Here is a 21,472-nt window from a genome sequence, read left to right on the forward strand (position 1 = left end):
CCGTCTACCCGGCTCCACAGGTAAACCACGGGGGCATTACCGTTTCTCACAGGCCGTTCTCGGACGTTTGTAATTGAACAAGCATTCCACTAGTGTGAACACACAGTTCAAAAGGTGAAATGATCTTATGCAAAAGCTTGAACACCCTGGCGTCTGCTCTTCAAGTCATTCACAGTAACCCGAAGCTCTATTTCTAATTTACAATAATGTCAGAGTGCCTCTAATTGAAATTCCCTTCCCTGGACAGGTTTCCACAGCAGTGGTGGAGCCTTACAACTCCATCCTGACCACTCACACCACCCTGGTCACCTACGTCCCTGGTCATCTCCGCGGAGAAGGCGTGCCACGAGCAGCTGTCCGTGTCCGAGCTCACCAACGCCTGCTTCGAGCCCGCCAACCAGATGTTGAAGTGCGACCCGCGCCACGGCAACACCACCATTTTGTTAATTTCGAGTTTCTTTCTCTTTTCTGGCACACATGGTAGCCTAAGTTAGAACAGTCAGTCACCTAAATATTAGGGTTACATTTTATTTTCCTAAAAAATAAACACCAAATTTAGAAAAGGCACCTCAGTAAACGCTTCTATAGATGGATCAGTCATCTGTTTGCACCTCGTTGAACGAGAACTACAGTGGGCTGAGAAACTGACAGCACCAGACAACCATGAAGCTCTGCCCGAAAAGGACACAGATGACGCAAATAAAATGATTGTTTATTGTTCATTACATGTGTTGCTACCCACAAAAAGGCTGGCTGGTTTGTGGGATTTAAATAAGTGAATTACTACCTACAATAATTACAATAATTCAATCTTCACACTGGCATGAACTTGACCAAAACCAAGCTACAGACAGAGTCAAAGTTTAAATTATGTTACTGTTTACAAGAACTTTGTTATGAACATATCGTGTTGTGTGTTACATGTTCATTATGGTAACTGCTTAATTATTAGTTTTAAAATGTTTAGTAAAACGCAATCTATTTTTTTATCTTGTTAGTACAACCGGCCCCTTTAAAAGCTACTGGCACGGGATAAAGAACCAGAATCTTTGGTTTGGGGGCGAGGGGGTGCTGTTATTGAGCACGCTTGACGGCACAGAAAAATAAGGAGCGATACAAGGGACACATCTTTCTCAAATGCTTTATAAAAATCCCCAAAAAACAAATTCAACCGTTATTCTGCATAGCAGGACACAGTCGTCAAAATACAACAGCGTATCCACTTCGAATTTCCCCCCTCCCCCCAAACACATTCTCCCACAATATCAGGCAACACTCCCCTGTATCTGAACGCAAAGATCCCACTGCACATCTACAGTGAAATCTGTTACTTTCAAATTTAAAACACACAAAAATAACCATGCCTCCTTTTACAAATATCTGCTGTGCGTCATTTCCCCTGGGCCGCAGTGTGGTCCTGGTGTTGGTTCTGTCAGACGATTCTGCACTCAGTCCACACTCAAGTGCTTCCTCTTCTTTGCAGTGTGAGTGTAGGGATGCAGACGCCACTCTACCTCTGCGGTGCTCTCGTTCTCCAGAGTGCCCAGCTTGATCATGTACACTGGAACAGACGGGTCGGTTTCATTAATTCTCTACCGGGAGTATTTTTTTTTATAGCTGTCGCACTACTCAAGCTGCAAAGTCTTACTCCTGTCCCACCAGAGGCTCTTTCCTCACAAGACAAATCCCTGCATCTTTCTCCCGCCCCTTTTGTTTAAAACAGAAAAAATGAAAGGCAATTTAACTGACTAACAAACAGTGACTTTAATATGTTGCCACTGTGAGAATTGAATAAGCGAATAGAAATTGCTTTTAAGTTTATTCCAACCCTGTCTATAATTTCAGTTTTTTTGATATAGCCCAATGTCTAAATTTTAAGTGCCCTATAATTGCTGTTTAATTACATGCAGGGTTGAGTAACCATTCCTCAATAACTATTAACCCTAAAACAAATTCCAGCAAACCCAATTGTAAATCTCCCACAAAATTAGTAAACCAACCAGGATAACTAATGAAACACCTGTGAAAGGAAATGGGTTTAGCATTTTTTTGTTTGTTTCATTTTGTGGTTCTTCGGCTCTTAAAATCAGCGAATTGCATCTGTCCACAGCAGTAATCAGATTCCCCGAGCAATGCTTTTATCTCGCACAAACAGAACAGGGCAGTGCCGGGTTCAAAAAGCACCATTACAAAGCACACCGTTTCTTGGGCAAGCTATTCGGGGAATGACAATGCAGAAACAGTGAAGCATTACCGGCCAAATCACCTATAACTTTAGCATTGAGACCCAATTTATTTAAAAAATAATAAGCTATATGAACATCATTTAGATCTTTTATCATGTAATTACAAACTACAAAATATTGCAAAAGTACCGGAAGCCATAATTGCAGCACTACATGCTAGAAAATGTCACATTTTTTATGTCAGTTTTTCATTAAGTAGATGATGGGGGGGGGGGGGGGGGGGGGGGCACGGACTACAAAGCACTGATGTGCATTTCAGTATGTTAACGTAACACGATTCAACAGGTTTTATTTGACTTTGAAGCAAAACGAGTTCATTCTAAAGGGTATAGGTGGGTAGGGTATAGGTGTTTTTTAGTGCCTAATCGTGCATGTCGGCGTGGAAGTGGAGGTCTAAAAGGCTCCCTTTTGAAACTGAAAAGGGACAGTGCAAAAACGAAATCGCCTTCCCACCTCAAAGCCACCAAGCACCGATCACGCACGCTGCAGAGTCCTGCATTCTGCATCGCGCTAGCGTATACATGTCGCTTCAGTGCGATACAGCAACCTGCTTGCGCGCAGGGTTTCTAAATCTGATATCGAGAGAGGTGGAAATCAATTCCCTGGATTAAAAAAAAGGGGGGCAACTCTACGTACATTTCATCTCAAACCTGGGCCCCACTTCTGTCAGTTCAACGTTCTTGTGATCCGTTTTCTTGTATGTGTGATGTCTGAAATGCAAAGAGATTGAGAGATCTTTGGTAAGCCTGTATATGCAGGGATAGAAATAAGACTCCAACTGAATAAGCAGTTTCAACCCTTTCCAGATTTTACTACTAGCTTGATTAGCCACAGAGTACAGGTAACAAGCTCACAGTAAAACCAGGAACGGATCAAACTGTCTTTAGAGCATTTTACAGCACAGAGGAATCATTGCATTAACCGCGTATCTCATCACCCCCTGGGTCGAGGTCAATTCCACCAAAAAGCAATTCCTTCGAAGCAATCTGGATAGAGCAGTAATAGCTGCTGTGATTGTTCAACTGCTTTCATCTGAAACAAATTTAATTGACTCTCAAAACAGAGTTTGGTTTAAGGAATCTGCAGCCACTGTAAGAATCTGATTTTAACAGAATGTTGCCAACTGCAATTTTGATCGATCGTGTGTTGGAACCGATTGAAAGGGATTCGGAATTCGATTCCCCCCCCCCCCCCCCAGCTTTGCCCTCACCTGAACGAGATGTAATCCTCCTGGTTGGCGAAGGTGATCACTCTCCTGCTGTCCTCTTTCGGCACGGGAAACAGGTATTTCAAGATGCTCGACACCTGCGCGGAAAACAGAACGAACGCAGAGACGTCAACGTCTCGGAAATCGCTCGCTCCCGACGGGACAGTTCTGCAGCGTACCCTCTGGGGGCTGGTCGCTCCTTGTACTCACCCTCCTTCCCAGACGGGAGGTGAAGTTGTTCAGAATGAGATGTGGGTATGCCTCCGACATGGTCCCAATCTCCGGAACGTCGTGGCGCATCACCACGTTGCACAGAGTGAAGTACGCAGTGGGGCCGAAGGGCAGGTGACACACAATCATCCCGTCTACAGAAGAATACTCATTATTAATACAGCGCCTTTCACAATGGAGGGAATAAAAACATTGACCAATATTAAATACAAGAAAAACCGCACTGAACATTAAAACATGCCAGAGAATAAAAGGAACATCATTTTAGCAGAAATATAAATACGACTGTGCAAAGCCATTTAATGCCTTATAAAAAGGCAAAAGCAGAACCTATCTAGGTTTTACTAGGAGTTATAATTCCGGACACCTCAAAAACGACGTTACCACAAACACAGACCCTCAATTTAAAACCTGTGATCCGAGTTTCCTTGCGTTTTGCTGGCAATGCAGCAGCCAGGCACACAATGGCGCTGGTTCTTCTATAAAGACGCTCACCTTGCCTCGGCTGCAAAGATCAAAACGACACGCAACCAGAACCGAAGAGCAGACCCTCGGCTCAGAGGCAAAGCACCCGAGGAGTGACATTGACTGCAAGCAAAAACTAACGAAGCCTTTAGCAGAGGCCTCCACAGATCCCCAGAGAATGCTCTCAGTAACTCCCGTTTCAAGCTCTGGCCGTGTACCCCTGGCCTCTTACCGGGATTGCCCCTGTGCTCATGGACCACCACCAAGTCAGTCACGTCATTGGCCTTGCAGGCCACGACCAGGGACTTCACTTCGTGGTTCCCCCTGTTCATGCGCTGGGAGTTGGGGAAAATCAGCTTCACCTCCTGGGAGAAAAAAAAAAAAAAGTTAGAAATTACATTTTTTTTTGCATTTCTAAGCGTTGCACTCAGGTAGGCGTTATATTAGCATTCCAGATCTTCCTGCAGCGTTTACTTCGCAGTAGCTCGGGAGCGTTCGCCAGGAGAAAAAACAAAATCCGAGGACTGCAGTGTATCCAGATCGCGCTTCCCCACTGTTTTTTTTCCCGTAACACGCCAGCATTTGTTGCAGGAGGGAGCGTGATCTGGACGCACATCGACCCTTAGTACAAAACCTCTTTCTCCCGACGATCGTTCGAGTCAAAAGCAATTCTCGCGTTGATTTAACTGATGTGAATAAAATATATCAAAAGCAAAACTCAAATTATAATTACAGGAAAGGTAAAGCAATGACTTTCTTGTAAACACTGCTGCAAGGGACTCTGGAACAAGCTTCTCATCACTGGCGCACAAGAGGTCAAAAACACCTCCCCTCTACTGACCTTGGCAAACATCTTGAGTCTGGAGCTAGGGTCCCGGGACGTGGTGACCATGATTTTGGGGTCTTCCACCCCCGCCCATCTGTATTCATCGTCCATTTGAGAACTGACCCCTGGATGCAGACAGAGAAGGAGAGAGAAGAGTTTCTGTGAAACTGCAATACCTTGAACAGTGTGAGACTTAAACAGCAGAGCAGAGATGTATTACAACCCCTTCATATCTGCCTGCAAACCTCAGGGTGTGAGAATTTCAATTCCCGGTCTGTAATCAGTCATATAGAAACAATAGGCACCCCTGTGTGTGAAAAACGGCAGATTCCACTGCTTACCAAATTGTGTTGCTCAATTAGTAATTGCAGTTGAACCTGGGCATGTTGGCGTACTTGCAACTCTACCGTGCAATTGGTCGATTCCACGTTTGTCACCAGATCGCGTTGTCGTAGAAAATTGGAATTGCAAAAAACTACTGAAGCTTGCTTGAAACTCAGGAGCAGGGCAAAAGGCGCCTCTCACCTTCGCCTCCCTCATCGTCATACTCGAGGAGGGTTTGGAGCTGCAGCGCCTCCTGTCGGATCTCGGTAGGGATCAGGCGATTCTCTGAAAAACAGGAGACAAGGAAACACACACACATGTCAATGCAGGAGCCTGACAGCGGCAGGGCAGGGCAGGGCAGGGCAGGGCACCCTCCCCCTTATCGCCAGGGCTGCCGATTCAAAACCACAGCCTCCAACATCCAATCTCCTACTTTTTTTTTTTTAGAAAAATACTGCTTTTAAAATTCGAAAGTTAATTCAACCTACCGTCCAGCGCCCGTTTGAGTTTCTCCTTCTTGTCTTCGATGGCGTGCGCCTGGTCCTCCCTAGCTTTCCTGTAGAGATACTCCCTCCTCAGCCTGGCTTCCCGTCTCAACTGCACAGAGACACAGAGTTCAGACCCACAGCAAACCCCCCCCAAAAAAAGAAAAAAAAACATTCAATCCAAAACACAAGCCTTTTCACAGTATAAGACTTCATACAGAAATTCAGGGCGGAAGAAAAGAGAAATGCCTCTATTGCATCGGCTAAGTTTAGAGAATGTGTGGTTATATATATATATATTTTTTTTTTTATTAAATTGTGTGTTCTTGTGCACAAGTTTGCATAAACGTATGCCTGAACCGGACATTCCTGTGCTTTTAAGGACACAAAAATTGTGTCAGGACGTGTTTCAGTGGAGTTAAAAGTCACCTCTTATTAGAGATCAATTCAGAAGTCCAGCTGAAATTTAACGAGAGGCCTCTCATCGTAGCGCCCCCCCCCCCCCCCCCAAAAAAAAAAAAAAAAAAAAAAATCAGATCTCCTCCTTGGTATTCTCGATTGTTATTATTATTATAATAATAAATTACCCATAAGAGCTATGTATATTTAGCAGTAGTGGTATGATGCTACACAGGCAACCAAACACACAGTCAAACTAATCTAAGATACTCCGATTCTATCGCTTGGGAACAAGCATTAAAATCGAGGTCATGGTCTAAATTAATTAATTAATTACTTAAATTATCTCGGGGTTTCACCGGTTCCATTAGACACATCAGTCTGAAAAGCAACATTAATTAAAAACACGATCACTCCCCACAAAAAAAATACTCACCATTTTCAAGCATGGGCTGCCCTGTCTGGATTCCCAGCTACCCTGTTCTCAATTGGACAGTCTCCGGATCCCTGTAAGCCAATCAGAAACAGCTTAACTGGTGTACATGCCGGCCCCCCCCACCCCCTATTCGGTCCAATACGGTTTGTATTATATCGTTTTTTTTTTGTTTGTGTTTTTTTTAACAATAAATGCAACAGAGATTAGCAGATTTACGTTGCAGCCCAAGTAAATGCATTTCGTGTAAAACAGATTGTTCCTTTGGAAACACAACGAGTTTCATTAAATAGGTTATCATGTGATAGCGATATAAATATGCTTTAAAATAATAATAATAATAATAATAATAATGATGATAACATCGCGCATTCCCATACCGGGAGCCGCCTGGGTGGAAAAACAGGAATCCTAAATCCTAGATCAGTGATGCACAACTCTGTCCTGGAGGACCGGTGTCCCTGCAGGTTTTTATTCCAAGTGCAACCCTGAATAATTTTATTGTACCTTTTTTAGAAGCTTAATTGGTCCAATTAACTAATTTAGGGGTATGGTTACAGCAAAAACCCAGGAGGGACACCCCCAGGAGGGACCCCCCTGTCCTAGATCACACTGCAAGCCACGCTGGTGTTACCCTTGCATGCAAGAAGTGCCCTAGCGTTTTGGAAAGGAATTGCATGCATAGTGCGTTTCTAAACTTGCGGGCTGCCCTTCAGCGTGGGTGTCTATTCTGCATATTAACACACAGAAGATACAGCCCGGTCTGCTTACGATTGAGAATTATATAGGATTGCAAAAAAATTCAGATTAGCCTTCGGCGAGGTCCGTAGCAATACAGGTGTAGCTTGACCATCAGCCGAAATAGCTCAGTTGGGAGAGCGTTAGACTGAAGATCTAAAGGTCCCTGGTTCGATCCCGGGTTTCGGCAAACTTTTTTTCCTATCCATTAATAATAAAATTTATAATGCGTAATGATAACATTTTATTCAATATATATATATATATATATATATATATATATATATATATATATATATTTTTTTAAATATCTTTTCCTAATTCGCTCCCTTTGAGATCTGATTCATGGTTTCTCTCCTGCTCGATCATTGGCTGCAGTGTGCGGTCCTCGCTGTCTGATTGGCCTGCGCGCCCTCTCCCTCTCCTGCTCGATCATTGGCTGCAGTGTGCGGTCCTCGCTGTCTGATTGGCCTGCGCGCCCTCTCCCTCTCCTGCTCGATCATTGGCTGCAGTGTGCGGTCCTCGCTGTCTGATTGGCCTGCGCTCTCCGAGGCGCTCTCTCTGATTGGGTGTCGCGTACGCTTGGCTCTTTGCAGTGGACCTGGTGCTGGCATGGCAGGGTGGGGGTGAGTCTACCTTGCGCCAGGTAATATTACAAAAAACACACGTTATATTTATCAAGCACGACCAGCGAGGGCCAGGGACGATGCAGCACACACCCTAAGGAGGTTTAATCTACAATGTGCTTTTCTTTTGTTCATTCATTTTTGTACCATCAAAAGAAACCAATAGGGATTAAATCTTTATCTTCTATTGGAAACAGACAGTCGAGCCTCTCCCTGCTACTGACAGCTGATAACACGTGTATAATATCATAGTTAATAGGATCGTATTGATATATATATACACACACACACACACAAACACAGTTGTTTTAATGCTGCTGTATATAGGCTATAGTCTTTTATTGCTGAAGAAACACGGTCGATAGGTGGCGCTGTACTATAGCACTTTATAGCACATTATAGTTCGTCTTAGTGAAGGCCCGTCAAGGATAATTTCTTTGCATCGATTCCCGTTTCAAACGGACTCTGTTTTCGTGTTTAGGCCACGATTTGAGACATCATTTTTTTTGGTTATTTTTTGCTGTGGCTGCGTCCAGCTGCGTTTGCGTTCTTGCTGCTCCTGGCTGCCTGACGTCACACGCAGCTTCCAGAGAAAACTGTTGTTGACTGTCGTTGTAGTTTTTTTTCTTTTTCTTTGTAAAATAGAGCACATTTAAAATAACAGGCTGAAGGATGCCAGTTATGCGCCAAAGGATTACAAAACATCCTTTGGCGCACAACTTGGCATCCTTCTTCTGTTATGAACTCAACCCTCCTATCAGGTTTCAGGGTCTATTTGACCAGACTCTCATTTCCAATCTGCTTAAATGCTGTTTTTCTTTTCATTTTCTGTATAATATTTTATAACTTTTCCATAGTTTGGGGGGGGGGGGGTCATGAACATATACGCAGAAAACAGAACCTTTGGGATGTTTATTTTTATTTTTTTAGAACAGGTCATGTGTTTTATTATCTCTGGAAATGGCTGCTCCTGTCTGGAGATATTTAAAAACATCATATATATATATATACAACGCAGAGCCTAATTTTCTCTGTCAGTATTGCAACAGCATCTCATTGGTAAAGACACTCCAGAATGAGAAGCTCCTATGAGACTAACACGCAGAGACAGACAGACAGACAGACACACACAGGTACAGGTGTGGAATTATGTAATCGTTTCATTAAAGACTGTGTTTTGCAGGGGTCTGGGTGTATGTGTTGACTGGCGCGTCCCGCTCTTTGCAGACCCCCGGGGAGTTTGGTTCCCACCTCGCTGGCCGACGCGAGCCGCGCGATGGCCGGAGACACAACCCCGAGCGAGAAGTACGCCTTCGCTGGCCTGTACCCCCACTTCGATCAGCACGTGGGGTGCGAAACATATTTTTTTTTTTGGTTAATGAAGTCTGTTGTAAATAAATCTGTTGATTTATCCAAAAAACAAAGGACCCCCAGGCTAGTTCACAACAAAGGTACGATCGTTTAGTACCGAGTGGAAGAACAAGAAGCTATTAAGACTGTTCCCAGAAAGATCTCATGCCTGTTCTGGACACTACAAAACGGAACTGCAAAAGTAACGCAAGGAACACAGGTGTTGCACAACTGTTTTTTATTGGGTCGGCTGGCTGAACCGCGCGCGCGGCTCCCTGCAGCATTTACGCGGCGTGGAGCGCGCGCCACCTGGACAGGGGGCCGTGGTTGGGGATGTACTTCACCCCACAGCCGTCCGAGACGAGACGCTTCTCCCTCATCATCTCGTCAAACTCGTCCGTGTTGAACTTGGTGAAGCCGTACTTCTTGGAGATGTGGATCTGAGGAGAACGAGGCGATTAAGAACCACTGGGAAAAAAAAAAAACCTGCCAATTCAGAATTAAAGGATACACTAAATATCACGATATCCCCGATGAGCTACTGTCACGTCCCAACACTTCAAATGTATTCACACCAGCTACAAAACACTTCAAAAGAACCAGGTCAGAGAACTACAAACAAGCCACTTGATCTGGTATCAGTTTAAAACGACAACATGTTACACGTGAGGCTTCCAAGCAGAGTCCTGCAGAGCTACAGGTTCTGGCTTCTGTTTCTACAAAAAGGTGGCTTGGACGTTCGCAGCCTTGGCTGGGTCGTGTGCGTGTTTGTGCTGGGCACACCCACCTTCTGGCGCCCGGGGAACTTGAACTTGGCGCGCCGGAGCGCCTCGATGATGTGCTCCTTGTTCTGAGCCTTGGTGCGGACAGACATGATCACCTGACCGATGCGGACTCTGGCCACGGTGCCCAGGGGCTTTCCGAACGCACCGCGCATTCCCGTCTGGAGCCTGCGGGGGGGGGAGACACTTGGCAAATCGGTGCACACAGCAGGACAGTTTTTACTGCAAGGCACTGCTCTGCAGTTCATCGCAACGCATTTGAAAACGACCCTGGTTTAACTGCTTAATTATTTTATTTTTGTACAAATGTCTCAATGGTCCCTTACAGCGGCCGGCACGGCACAGCTGGGAGCAGACACGGCCAGAGAGGTGTTGCTGCCTGCAGCCATAACAACCTGTTAAAGCGCTGGGTCCTCACCTATCAGCTCCAGCACAGGACAGCATTTTGTTGATGCGGATGACGTGGAAAGGATGCAGCCGGACTCTGATGTGGAACCCGTCCTTCCCGCAGGTCTTCACCATGTACTTATTAGCGCAGATACGGGCTGCTTCCAGAGCTAAAGAAACAGAGTTCAGATATACTGGGGGGGGGGGTTCTGACGACACACACCTCGGACGGGCACTCTAGAACAGGGCTGCGTCAACAAGACTCCTAATGAACACCCAGGCCAGGTTCTACCGAGCTTCATTGGCCACTGCGTGTACAGAGAACAAGCTCTGGTGAGTTTTATTAAACTCGCAGTAAAACCAGGACTTTGTCAAAGTGCTATGCAATGGGATCTTCTAACCCTACCCTTAATTCAACCCTCCTGTTAGGTTTCGGTTCTCGTTTCCAATCAGCTTAAATGCTGTTTTTCTTTTCATTTTCTGTATAATATTTTATGACTTTTCCTTAGTTTGGGGATCATTAACTTATACGCAGAAAACAGAACCTTTGAGATGTTTATTTTATTTTTTTTTAAGAACAGGTCATGTGTACAAATGAGATGTTTCGGGTCACTGTGACCCCCTGGCGTTTATCTATGTAGATTTGTGTGCAGGAATAAAACAAAACTTCTTCAATGTGTTATTATTATTATTATTATTATTATTATTATTATTATTATTATTATTATTATTATTATTATATTTGTATTATTATCTCTGGAAATGGCTGCTCCTGTCTGGAGATATTTATAAACAATATATAATCTACAAGGCAGAGCCTCATTTTCTCTGTCAGTATTGCAACAGCATCTCACTGGTAAAGACACTCCAGAATGAGAAGCTCGCAGGCTGGCAGTCAAAGTTAGATCACAGCTCCTGGACTAAAACAGCAGAAAAGCTTTACAAATAAAAACACTTAAAGCTGTTTTTAAATTAGTTTGAAATTGCATCCGGTCAATATGACCCAAAACATAAGAGGTACCTCAAATCTGACATAATAGGAAGGTTCAAATTGACCCTATAAAAACATGCTATGAAAATGTCTCAATGCAGCGTCGAGGGACTGGTTTTGCAGCACCCCCCAAAATCGTCTTACCCTCAGAGGACAGCTGCTCACACTCGTCGGACACCATGTGACCACACAAGGGGAACTCGTCCACCTTGGCTTTCTTCCTGCCCAGGTCGAAGATCCGGATCTTGGGGTCTAGAAAAACACAGGCAAGGGCGAGGTGGGAGCCCTGGGTCAGTAAGCTTGCAAGCAACCGCATCGGACTTAACCCTTTCACGCATGGCAACCTCATATGGGACAGATAAATAACTCTTCCTAGTCTATTTTTCAGGAACAGTGGCTTGAAACCTGGTTCCAGGAGACCAAGTTTGAGGCAATTTTGCTGCACCAAACTCCCGAGTCACTCCAAGGGGCTGTTTTTCAAAAAAAGGTAAAAAAAAATAATAATAATCTGGATAAAACAGCGATTCGGATTTTGTAGATCGAGATTCCTTTTAAAAATTAAGTCTTTTGTAGTCTTAATTACTTGCAATCTGGATAAAAGTAATCCAGCCGTGACGTGTTCCGATCAAAAACGATCCCAGATAAAAAGCAATCTCGATCACAAAATCACTTTGATCCAGATTAAAAAGCTCTGAAAAAAAGTCTGCCACACAGCGCCGTGAAACCCGGTCCTGGAACAATACAGCAGGTTAAAAATAACAGTGACCACTCTTCTTAAAAACCAATTCTAATGTGCAAGCTTTGAACCACGTTGTCTGGGTTCGTCAAGATTAGAGCGAACCAGGTGTAAATGAATGAGAAAAGAGAGATTTGTCTGCAATTATTAAGATGAGAAGGTAAATAACTACTTACCAGGCACGCCCCTACAGAACCGAGATTTCGGGTAGGGCTTGTTTTTACAGTATCTGTAACTGGAAAATAAATAAATCATTTTAAAACAAGGAAAAGGCATCAACTAAGCTTGATCAGGCGTTGTGACATTTGATAATGCGAGATCTTCCCCATCTGAAACTACTTTCAACTCACATAGGAAGCAGTTTGAAGCGGTACAAGACATTAACTGATTAGGAACCCAATTAATTTCTCTTAAAAAAAAAAAAAAAAACACAATATTGCAATGATCAGGAGGCAGGAGTTTGAGCAGGGTTAGAAACTCACACTAGCCCTGCTGCTGCTGCTGCACCCAGTCCTGGGGTTCAGAGCTCCCCTCAATGAAGTCTAGTATTATTAATATTGCAATGATCAGGAGGCAGGAGTTTGAGCAGGGTTAGAAACTCACACTAGCCCTGCTGCTGCTGCACCCAGTCCTGGGGTTCAGAGCTCCCCTCAATGAAGTCTAGTATTATTAATATTGCAATGATCAGGAGGCAGGAGTTTGAGCAGGGTTAGAAACTCACACTAGCCCTGCTGCTGCTGCTGCTCCCAGTCCTGGGGTTCAGAGCTCCCCTCAATGAAGTCTATTATTATTAATATTGCAATGATCAGGAGCCAGGAGTTTGAGCAGGGTTACAAACTCACACTAGCCCTGCTGCTGCTGCTGCACCCAGTCCTGGGGTTCAGAGCTCCCCTCAATGAAGTCTAGTATTATTAATATTGCAATGATCAGGAGGCAGGAGTTTGAGCAGGGTTAGAAACTCACACTAGCCCTGCTGCTGCTGCACCCAGTCCTGGGGTTCAGAGCTCCCCTCAATGAAGTCTAGTATTATTAATATTGCAATGATCAGGAGGCAGGAGTTTGAGCAGGGTTAGAAACTCACACTAGCCCTGCTGCTGCTGCTGCCCCAGTCCTGGGGTTCAGAGCTCCCCTCAATGAAGTCTAGTATTATTAATATTGCAATGATCAGGAGGCAGGAGTTTGAGCAGGGTTAGAAACTCACACTAGCCCTGCTGCTGCTGCTGCACCCAGTCCTGGGGTTCAGAGCTCCCCTCAATGAAGTCTAGTATTATTAATATTGCAATGATCAGGAGCCAGGAGTTTGAGCAGGGTTAGAAACTCACACTAGCCCTGCTGCTGCTGCTCCCAGTCCTGGGGTTCAGAGCTCCCCTCAATGAAGTCTAGTATTATTAATATTGCAATGATCAGGAGGCAGGAGTTTGAGCAGGGTTAGAAACTCACACTAGCCCTGCTGCTGCTGCACCCAGTCCTGGGGTTCAGAGCTCCCCTCAATGAAGTCTAGTATTATTAATATTGCAATGATCAGGAGCCAGGAGTTTGAGCAGGGTTAGAAACTCACACTAGCCCTGCTGCTGCTGCTGCACCCAGTCCTGGGGTTCAGAGCTCCCCTCAGTGAAGTCTAATATTATTAATATAGGATATTTAACTGGTATACAGACCTTTCATTTGAATTATATTTAACTACATCGTTATGATAACGTACTGTTTACAGCACAATCCTAAACACAAAGCATCAAATTACAAAAACACACTTTATTTTTCAGAAGTAATTAGCTTGGTTCTTGGCAGTGTGCGCGGTCTGGAAGGAGACGCACACAACCGAGGTCAGCAACCGGCCGAGAACCCGCGTTTCAAACGAACTTGTTTCGTACGCATTTCTTTGCTCTGAACACCCTTTATTTCACAAGCCTTGAAACACCTCTCGCCGACTATCTTCCACGTTTAACGCAACATGCATCTCAAGCCAGCTTGCACGGATTCATTTCGTTCACCTCGGCTTTAATCACCTGCCACGCAAAGGCATGGAAAATCCGAGGATAACACAGTGAAATAAATCTGCAAAGCAGCTAAACTAGACTGGAACACAGCCCTCAAAATTAACCTTTTATAGCGACCCCCCCTCCCCTTCCCTTCTAAAGTGCATTAAATACCGGTTCCTAAGCAACGCAAAACCCCGTCGTGGCAGTGCTGCAATCGAATATATAGAAGTTAAACGATTCAGATATCATATATATTTGAATCAGATGCACATGGCAGCGCGATCAGCCATTTGCAAACGCATTTTCCCTTTCAAAAATAAATTAAACTCAAAGCGCCGGGCATTTTCACTCACCAACGAGCAGGTCGCCGGCCCATAGCTGCAATCTGCAACGAAACACAAAGACGAGGCTTTAATAAGGCGGATTATAACTGTCTACAGACTCTTAAAATGCGATTTTTATTCGCGATTTGGGCAAGAGAGAGAGAAAGGGGGAGCTTCCGTCCCAACTCACCTAATGGCGGAAAAGAAAGGAGGAGCGACGTCGCCGCGTCACTCTTTTCTTTTTTTAGAAAAAGATTCGTACGCTGTTTTTTTTTGTAATTATTTTTACTGTTATTATTTTTAAAGAGTTTAAAATCCGTTTCTACTGCTGATACTTGAAAATATCTAGTTTATTTATTTATTTTTTTTTTTTACTTTTCTTTCCGGTCCAGGGGGGAGCTGGGAATTGTAGTCTCTAGGGTACGGTCGGTCAGCCAGAAGGGAGTCAGATTGTTAATTTTCTGCATGCTTAGGTTTGCAATATTTTTTTTTTTTTGGGGGGGGGGGTATTTACAGCATCTCGCAAACTAAAGTGTGTTTGAAAACAAACAGTGGGGGGTACTTATAGGCTTTGACTGTCATGGCAACCACGCCACATATATCTATCTATATTTCATTTTAAAATGTCTTGCCTCAGTTTCATGTTGCTAGACTCGACAGCAGTTAGGCTGTGCTGAAATTGCATTGCAACGAGACTCCCATTGCACCGCAGCTTGTCTCCACTAAAGGAGAGCGGAAAAGCAGGGTGGAAAACCCCACTTTGTTAATCTGTGAGCGATGTTGTTAACCCAGGGTTTGATTCAGCTGCTGGATAATACGGCAGGAGTGATTATTTATTTATTTTTGTAAATTGCTTTCCCTGCGATTCGTTTCAGCTACCACCAGGTGGGGCTGTTTCACTAAAAGCTATCTCAAACAGCAACGGCACGGTTCAGTGCTTTGATCGGGTGATGTGGAGACACTGCGATCCTTCGAGGAGAAATACTTTTTGTGCAACCCCCCCACCCTCCCCCAACCCTTTGAATACCACCGCTTGTATTAGAATGACAGATTCTATTAATAACAATAGCTGTTCCAATATGATTATACTGAGCACGGCTGCAGCCATCGTTGCTAGACATTGTGGCTTTTCAAACAGCAGAACTACAGCAGCCCACATTTCCTCTCCCGGAAGCTGCAAAGAAAGATGTGCAGTTTTGAAAGAAAAAGCTGTTACAGTAAACAGGGCACCTGGTGCTGTGCTTGGATAAAGAAATCTCTGTTTGCAAGCCCTGTTTTCAGTTAGGGTCGCACACCTGGATTCCCCACCCCCACCCCCTCTTCCAAAGGCTTTTCCTGTCATTAGCCAATCAGCTGCTTCCCACCTGTTGACTGACAGGCTTTCAGCCACTAACATGACCCAGAAGACACAGGAAGTGCAAACCTGAAAAAAGGTGTAGAAACTGAACACATCCCTTAGCCTATAGTGTTGTACCTGATATAGTGTTTTAAGATGAAAATTTGTACGTGCGTTATAAGATGTGACTCTTTTGAATACTTCGAGCTGTTTAGTTGAGGAACGTGTAAAGTTTACAAGCGAGAGGAGGCCATTCGGCCCATCTTGCTCGTTTGGTTGTCAGTAGCTTATTGATCCCAGAATCTCATCAAACAACTTCTTGAAGGATCCCAGGGTGTCGGCTTCAACAACATTACTGGGGAGTTGATTCCAGACCCTCACAATTCTCTGTGTAAAAAAGTGCCTCCTATTTTCTGTTCTGAATGCCCCTTTGTCTAATCTCCACTTGTGACCCCTGTTATGGAGACTTTTGGCGATATCACCTGATTGCACAATGTTAAATACAAATATTTTAATTATCTTTCAATCCTAAGATTCTGGGTGATTTTGGCAAAAAACATTTGTCGTGGAGGTTCATCATCAAGTTCCTTATAAGTTGAGGACTGCATCTTCTAACGGAGGAGCAAAGAAGAGTGGGGGGGGGGGGGGGGGGGCTGCCTGTGCCTCTCTCTACCTTCCCCTATCCACGCAGCAATTTCCCTTTGCTGTGTTGCACTTCCAAAACAGCACAATCGCGTCCTGCGTCACATGACCGCCGCGGTATAGACAAGAGAGGGGAAACGAGCACTGACCACAGAATAAATGACAACACTGCCTTAGCAACAGGTGGAAGGAAGCTGCAACTTTCATCTAAGAAATTAACATTAACTTCTGCAGAAGAAGACGTTCTCGCGAACTTTGCCGTTGGTTTGAGAAAGACCTGTCTTCTTAATAGTTCCTCTTAAAGGGTTCCTGTTTTTGGATTTCCTGTTCCTGTTTCCAGACATTTTTCTTTGTTGTGCTCTTCGGAACGCCATCTTGAACAGCTGTCAAAACAGGTGTGGAATCTGCTTGATATTAAGAACAATTCCTTACCGCTGACAGAACTGCTTGTAAAAAAAAAAAAAAAAAAAAATGATAATAATAATAATAATGTTTTTAGGTTTTTTTCTGTTTGCTTTGATGTCTTTCAATCTGCTGACATCATTTTCTGGCAAGGGGGTGTGAACAATGTAATCAGATTACAGTTACAAGTTACTAAGAAAGAAAGTGATCCAGTTGCGCATGAAAGAGCTGCATTCTCGACACAGAAGCTTGTGTGCAGCTTACATAAAGACGACATTCGTACATGTCTGACTTTTAATTTATAAAAGTTCACGATTCACAGGATTCTAGTAATAAATAATTCAATAATCAATTCTTTCATTAATCCCATAGGTTTGAGAATGGATCAAAACTTTGACGACTTTCTGAATGAAGCATTTACTACTGGTAATTATTATTCTTTCATTTAGTTGCGATACCCATAAAATAATTAATATAGTGGCTACACAGCAGAGGAAGGAAGATTAGTGATCTGAGCGGGCCTTTCTCTTAGGATCGAAGGAGGGGGTAGTAATTAAAAGGTGTGTGTGGGGGGGGGGGGGGGGGTCATAAGTCTGTTTGTGTGTGTGCGTGCGTGCGTGCGTGTGTGTGTGACCCTGAGCATGTCACTTCACCTCCTTGTGCTCCGTCCTTTGGATAAAACACACGAGCTCCTATTGGAAGGGACTCTGCAGCAGCAGCTGTTGAAGATGCAGAGTTCACCCTCCTAGTCTCTGCGAGTCGCTTTGGATAAAAGCATCCGCTAAATAATGATAATAATAATAATATTCAGCAGGGATCCGTTACGTATTCTCGGCAATTATTTTAAAGCATTATCTTCTGAAGTAGGGTGGTCTAAAAATGTACAGCTATAATTTCTGAGCCCTCTGCAACTGTGCGTTAGCAAACCTGGGTAGAAGCCCCACAGAGAATGCAAATAATAGGTCAGAAACCCAATATTAGTGAAATGTAGGCTTTGTAAATGATGCACAGGCTTTTGCCAGCAAACAAATCATATAGTATTTATTATCCCAGTCATGCTCTGGGGATTACTGAAGGAGATTACCTTGTGTGTTGTCTGTAGCCGATATCCTTGATGTAACGAGATGCTTTGCAGTGTTTCCAGCCTTTCTAATTATCACATCCTTGCAGTGACTGTTGCTTTGATTCAACAAACCTGAAAGGAAAAAACTCAAAAAGGAAATTGGCAATTGTACAAAACCAGTTTGTAAAGCAGGTTAAATCGCTCATGATCTGCACTAGCAGGCAAACTAGTACACCTGCAGGAGAGAGTGACATTGAAGAAAAGACTTGCAATTTTCTCCTCCCACAGACTGCGATTACTGTTTTCTTTCTGTGGTGCGACGAGACAATGAAACGTTGTTCTAAGATGCTGCCTCTAGGAACAAACAGGCTTTAGGAGGACTGGAGACTGGTATTAAAACCAGGGCTTCGTTTGAAGGTTCAACAAAGCCACCTTTGTTTTACTTATTTTTACAAGAAAACAGATTGTTTAGAATGTTTCAGAAGAATATATGTGTGTGTGTGTGTGTGTGTGTGTGTGTGTGTGTGTGTGTGTGTGTGTGTGTGTGTTTACGACCAATCTAACAGTGAAAAGTTATTTTACCTTACTCTTGTTTCAGATGCATTTCTGAACACAGATGATGTGTATGACAGATCAAGCCTGGATGAGGAATATGATTTCCAAAGCCGTCCATCGTTTATGGATCAAGTGAAGGAGACTGAAAACGATGCAGGTCCTGCAGGAGCCGAGGGGCAAACGCAAGACGAGACGGGAGATCCAGCCGGCGCTAATCGACAGGAGACTGAGCTGTTCAGGGATAAAGAAATCACAGAAGCTGAAGGAGAAAGTGGAGGAGAGGAAGACTTCCGAAGGGAAGATGCAAGTCCGGGTCTCCCGGAAGAAGATTATGTTGAGGATCATCTGGAGAAGAATAGCCATGCTCCAGTTGTTGTTTCAGAAGAAGGGGGGCTAGGGGAAGATTATAAGGAACAAGCTGAGGAAGATTTAGGAGCAGTACAGGGTGCAGGAAGTTTATCAGGGGAGGAGGAGGACTTAGAAGTTAGTGGAAATGACAAGAAAGGTCGAGGTCATTTTGAAAGTGCTTTAGAAGCATTAAGAAGAGAAGATGGACAGGGAGAGAGCTCAGATGAAGACCAAGGTGTGTGTCTGGATGAGGAAACGTGGGAAAGAATCTCCAAGGACCAGTTTTCAAGGACGGAAGGAGGTTGGGATGTTAATTTACCGAGCAGTAAAGAAGAAGGGGAGGTACTGAATGTTGTCCAATATGAAAGTGGTGGTCCCGATACTGACGAGGACATGGGTGTTGAAGATGAAGATCTAGTTGGTCACGTTTTGGATGTGCACCTAGAAGAGGGAGAAGGCTTGCAGGTCAGATCTGAGGAAGACCTGGAAGAAACTCACCAAGAAGTGGCACAGCGGCTTTTTGCCAACTGGGGGGGGTCGGGAACAGAGGACTTAGTGAATTACCACCTAGACGATGACAGCCTGAAGGTCATACCTGAAGATCTTGAACCAGACTCTTTGAAAGACCTAGATGGGATAGATCAAGTAGAAGAAGAAGAAGAAGAAGAAGAAAGAAGAAGAAGAAGAAGAAGAAGAAGAAGAAGAGAATGATTTGGATGTTGAGGAGCATGTAGACTGGCAACACATTTTGGAAGCCCACCTAAAAGAAGAGGATCTGATAGTGACATCTGAGGAAGTCCTTGAAGAGCCGTACCAAGAAGGAATGCAGCACAGACAAGAAGAAGAAGAAGAAGAAGAAGAAGAAGAAGAAGAAGAAGAAGAAGAAGAAGAAGAAGAGAGCTTTAATGCAGAGACTTTGTCAAAGTGGGATAAAACCGGAATGGAGCTTTCTATAAGGGAATCAGAGAGTAGAAACCTGGGAAATGAAAGTCCACCACCAGGCCGGTTTGACGGAGCAGATGGAGAGCCAGAGCTGCACGGAAGTGAAGAGTTGTGTACAGATGAATCAACGACCAAAGAGTTGAACCTCTCGGCCGATGAACTGCCATTGAAAGGAGTGGAGTTTTCAATGAAGGAAGTATCAAAAGATCTTCCCTACAATGAGTCTCAAGCGATACCGGAGAAGTACACTGAATGCCTAACTAAGGAAGAGAAGAAACCGGACTGTCTAAAAGTGGAGATCCAAGTCATTAGCTGCAGTGATGAAGAAACCGAAAGTCCTGAGTCTGAGAGCCTGGAGCTGACAACAGCTGAGGAACAAGGAGGAGACGAGCAGGAGATTGAGATTGAGGACGTGGAGAACTCGGACGATGAGGATTCAGTTCCGACAGAGTCCGAGGGTGGAGTTCTGGAGAACTTCACAGAAGATCCCCACTGTCCCACGGTGTTCGTCCGTGGGCCGGCAGGACCTTTGGGGCTACAAGAAGACATTATGAGGGTCACAGGTGGTGAGGGCAACAGCGGTCAGAAGAAGGAAGATCTAGAAGGATCAGGAATTGTGGAATCTTACCAGTTGTACGATGAAATGCTGACAAGTCAGGAGAACGCAGGGATGTGGAGCCAGAAACGAGGTAAGCACCGAACTGTGAATTGAGATACAGATGCATTCACGTCTACAACAAAACTGACGTCTTAATAAATAAACGATCTAAGGAGTTCGTAATACCCACTGAAGGCTGCATTTGAGGTGGACTGGGGGTTGACGACCAAGATCATTAGTGTCAGGAAGTGGAAATCCGAATCCATCAGTCTTGTTTTCAAAGGGCATTCTTCCCATGCATTGAAATGAGGAAATATATTTTGCATAACATAGTCGATGTATGTGAGACTATCTACTAGCTGACGTGTGTGTGTGTGTGTGTGTGTGTTCGTTTTAAGGACTCAGGGATTCCTGAGTCCCTAATATAATATATATATATATATATATATATATATATATATATATATATATATATATATATATATATATATATATATATATATATATGTGAATGTAAATGTGCTGAGCAATTTCCCAGGATTTTCGTGTGGTTATATAGTAGCATTTACCATAGTTTACCTTGGTCAGAACAGGCTGAACCCAGACCTCTCTGTGCTTTACAATGCTTACCAAAGCACAGTGACAGTATGGCAAAGCATGGGCAAGCATTGTACAGCACAGAGAGGTCTGGTAAAATATAGCGAAGCATTGTAAAGCACAGAGAGGTCTGGTAAAGCATAGGGAAGCATTGTAAAGCACAGAGAGGTCTGGTAAAGCATAGGGAAGCATTGTAAAGCATAGAGAGGTGTGGGAAAGCATAGGGAAGCATTGTAAAGCACAGAGAGGTCTGGTAAAGCATAGGGAAGCATTGTAAAGCACAGAGAGGTGTGGGAAAGCATAGGGAAGCATTGTAAAGCACAGAGAGGTCTGGTAAAGCATAGGGAAGCATTGTAAAGCACAAAGAGGTCTAGTAAAGTATAGGGAAGCATTGTAAAAACAACTACCCTCTGATATCTACTAAAAGTTATGCTGGACAGGACAGTCATTATATTATCAAA

General features: G+C 44.0%; 3 protein-coding genes and 2 non-coding genes across 6 annotated transcripts; 2 read left to right on the top strand and 3 right to left on the bottom strand.

Moving 5' to 3' along the window:
- Positions 1 to 1,127: 1,127 nt before the first annotated feature.
- On the bottom strand, positions 1,128 to 6,899 carry imp4 (IMP U3 small nucleolar ribonucleoprotein 4). Its single transcript, XM_041237212.1, has 9 exons — positions 6,620 to 6,899; positions 5,788 to 5,896; positions 5,501 to 5,584; positions 4,991 to 5,100; positions 4,382 to 4,514; positions 3,664 to 3,818; positions 3,457 to 3,551; positions 2,883 to 2,956; positions 1,128 to 1,561 (listed from the first exon to the last, which is right to left on the bottom strand). Exons 1-9 carry the CDS (start codon positions 6,620 to 6,622, stop codon positions 1,449 to 1,451), a joined length of 876 nt encoding a protein of 291 aa, XP_041093146.1. The 5' UTR covers positions 6,623 to 6,899; the 3' UTR covers positions 1,128 to 1,448.
- Positions 6,900 to 7,471: 572 nt separating this feature from the next.
- trnaf-gaa lies at positions 7,472 to 7,544 on the top strand. Its single transcript has one exon. It is a non-coding gene; the product is annotated as a tRNA-Phe (tRNA).
- A 2,009-nt stretch (positions 7,545 to 9,553) lies between these two features.
- Positions 9,554 to 14,693, bottom strand: LOC121305523 (60S ribosomal protein L10-like). Its single transcript, XM_041237172.1, has 6 exons — positions 14,559 to 14,693; positions 12,403 to 12,461; positions 11,635 to 11,742; positions 10,531 to 10,669; positions 10,118 to 10,280; positions 9,554 to 9,770 (listed from the first exon to the last, which is right to left on the bottom strand). The coding sequence occupies exons 1-6, from the start codon at positions 14,579 to 14,581 to the stop codon at positions 9,615 to 9,617; spliced, it is 648 nt and encodes a 215-aa protein (XP_041093106.1). The 5' UTR covers positions 14,582 to 14,693; the 3' UTR covers positions 9,554 to 9,614.
- Positions 10,417 to 10,513, bottom strand: LOC121305550. Its single transcript, XR_005948099.1, has one exon. It is a non-coding gene; the product is annotated as a small nucleolar RNA SNORA70 (small nucleolar RNA).
- Positions 14,694 to 16,276: 1,583 nt separating the features above from the next.
- LOC121305522 (neurofilament medium polypeptide-like) lies at positions 16,277 to 20,809 on the top strand. Of its 2 annotated transcripts, none has more exons than XM_041237171.1 (3): positions 16,277 to 16,901; positions 17,281 to 17,334; positions 18,570 to 20,809. In XM_041237171.1, exon 3 carries the CDS (start codon positions 19,698 to 19,700, stop codon positions 20,526 to 20,528), a length of 831 nt encoding a protein of 276 aa, XP_041093105.1. In that variant the 5' UTR covers positions 16,277 to 16,901; positions 17,281 to 17,334; positions 18,570 to 19,697; the 3' UTR covers positions 20,529 to 20,809. The 2 variants fall into 2 exon arrangements, with proteins under 2 accessions (XP_041093105.1, XP_041093104.1); XM_041237170.1 differs by having other exon boundaries at positions 18,570 to 19,765.
- The last annotated feature ends 663 nt before the right edge of the window (positions 20,810 to 21,472 follow it).

The sequence above is a fragment of the Polyodon spathula genome, chromosome 43, assembly GCF_017654505.1.
Source record: "Polyodon spathula isolate WHYD16114869_AA chromosome 43, ASM1765450v1, whole genome shotgun sequence".
NCBI lineage: Eukaryota > Metazoa > Chordata > Actinopteri > Acipenseriformes > Polyodontidae > Polyodon > Polyodon spathula.

Excerpts from the sequence above, each read along its gene's own strand:
- imp4 (XM_041237212.1), bottom strand. Across the intron at positions 5,585-5,787 it reads ACTCAAACGGGCGCTGGACG|AGAATCGCCTGATCCCTACC; the intron begins GTAGGTTGAATT and ends CCTGTTTTTCAG. Across the intron at positions 5,101-5,500 it reads TGACGATGAGGGAGGCGAAG|GGGTCAGTTCTCAAATGGAC; the intron begins GTGAGAGGCGCC and ends GTCTGCATCCAG.
- LOC121305523 (XM_041237172.1), bottom strand. The coding sequence starts at position 14,581 with ATGGGCCGGCGACCTGCTCGTTG. Across the intron at positions 10,670-11,634 it reads TGAGCAGCTGTCCTCTGAGG|CTCTGGAAGCAGCCCGTATC; the intron begins GTAAGACGATTT and ends CTGTTTCTTTAG. Across the intron at positions 10,281-10,530 it reads TCCTGTGCTGGAGCTGATAG|GCTCCAGACGGGAATGCGCG; the intron begins GTGAGGACCCAG and ends CCCCCCCCGCAG.
- LOC121305522 (XM_041237170.1), top strand. The coding sequence starts at position 17,289 with ATGGATCAAAACTTTGACGACTTTCTGAATGAAGCATTTACTACTG. Across the intron at positions 17,335-18,569 it reads GAATGAAGCATTTACTACTG|ATGCATTTCTGAACACAGAT; the intron begins GTAATTATTATT and ends CTCTTGTTTCAG.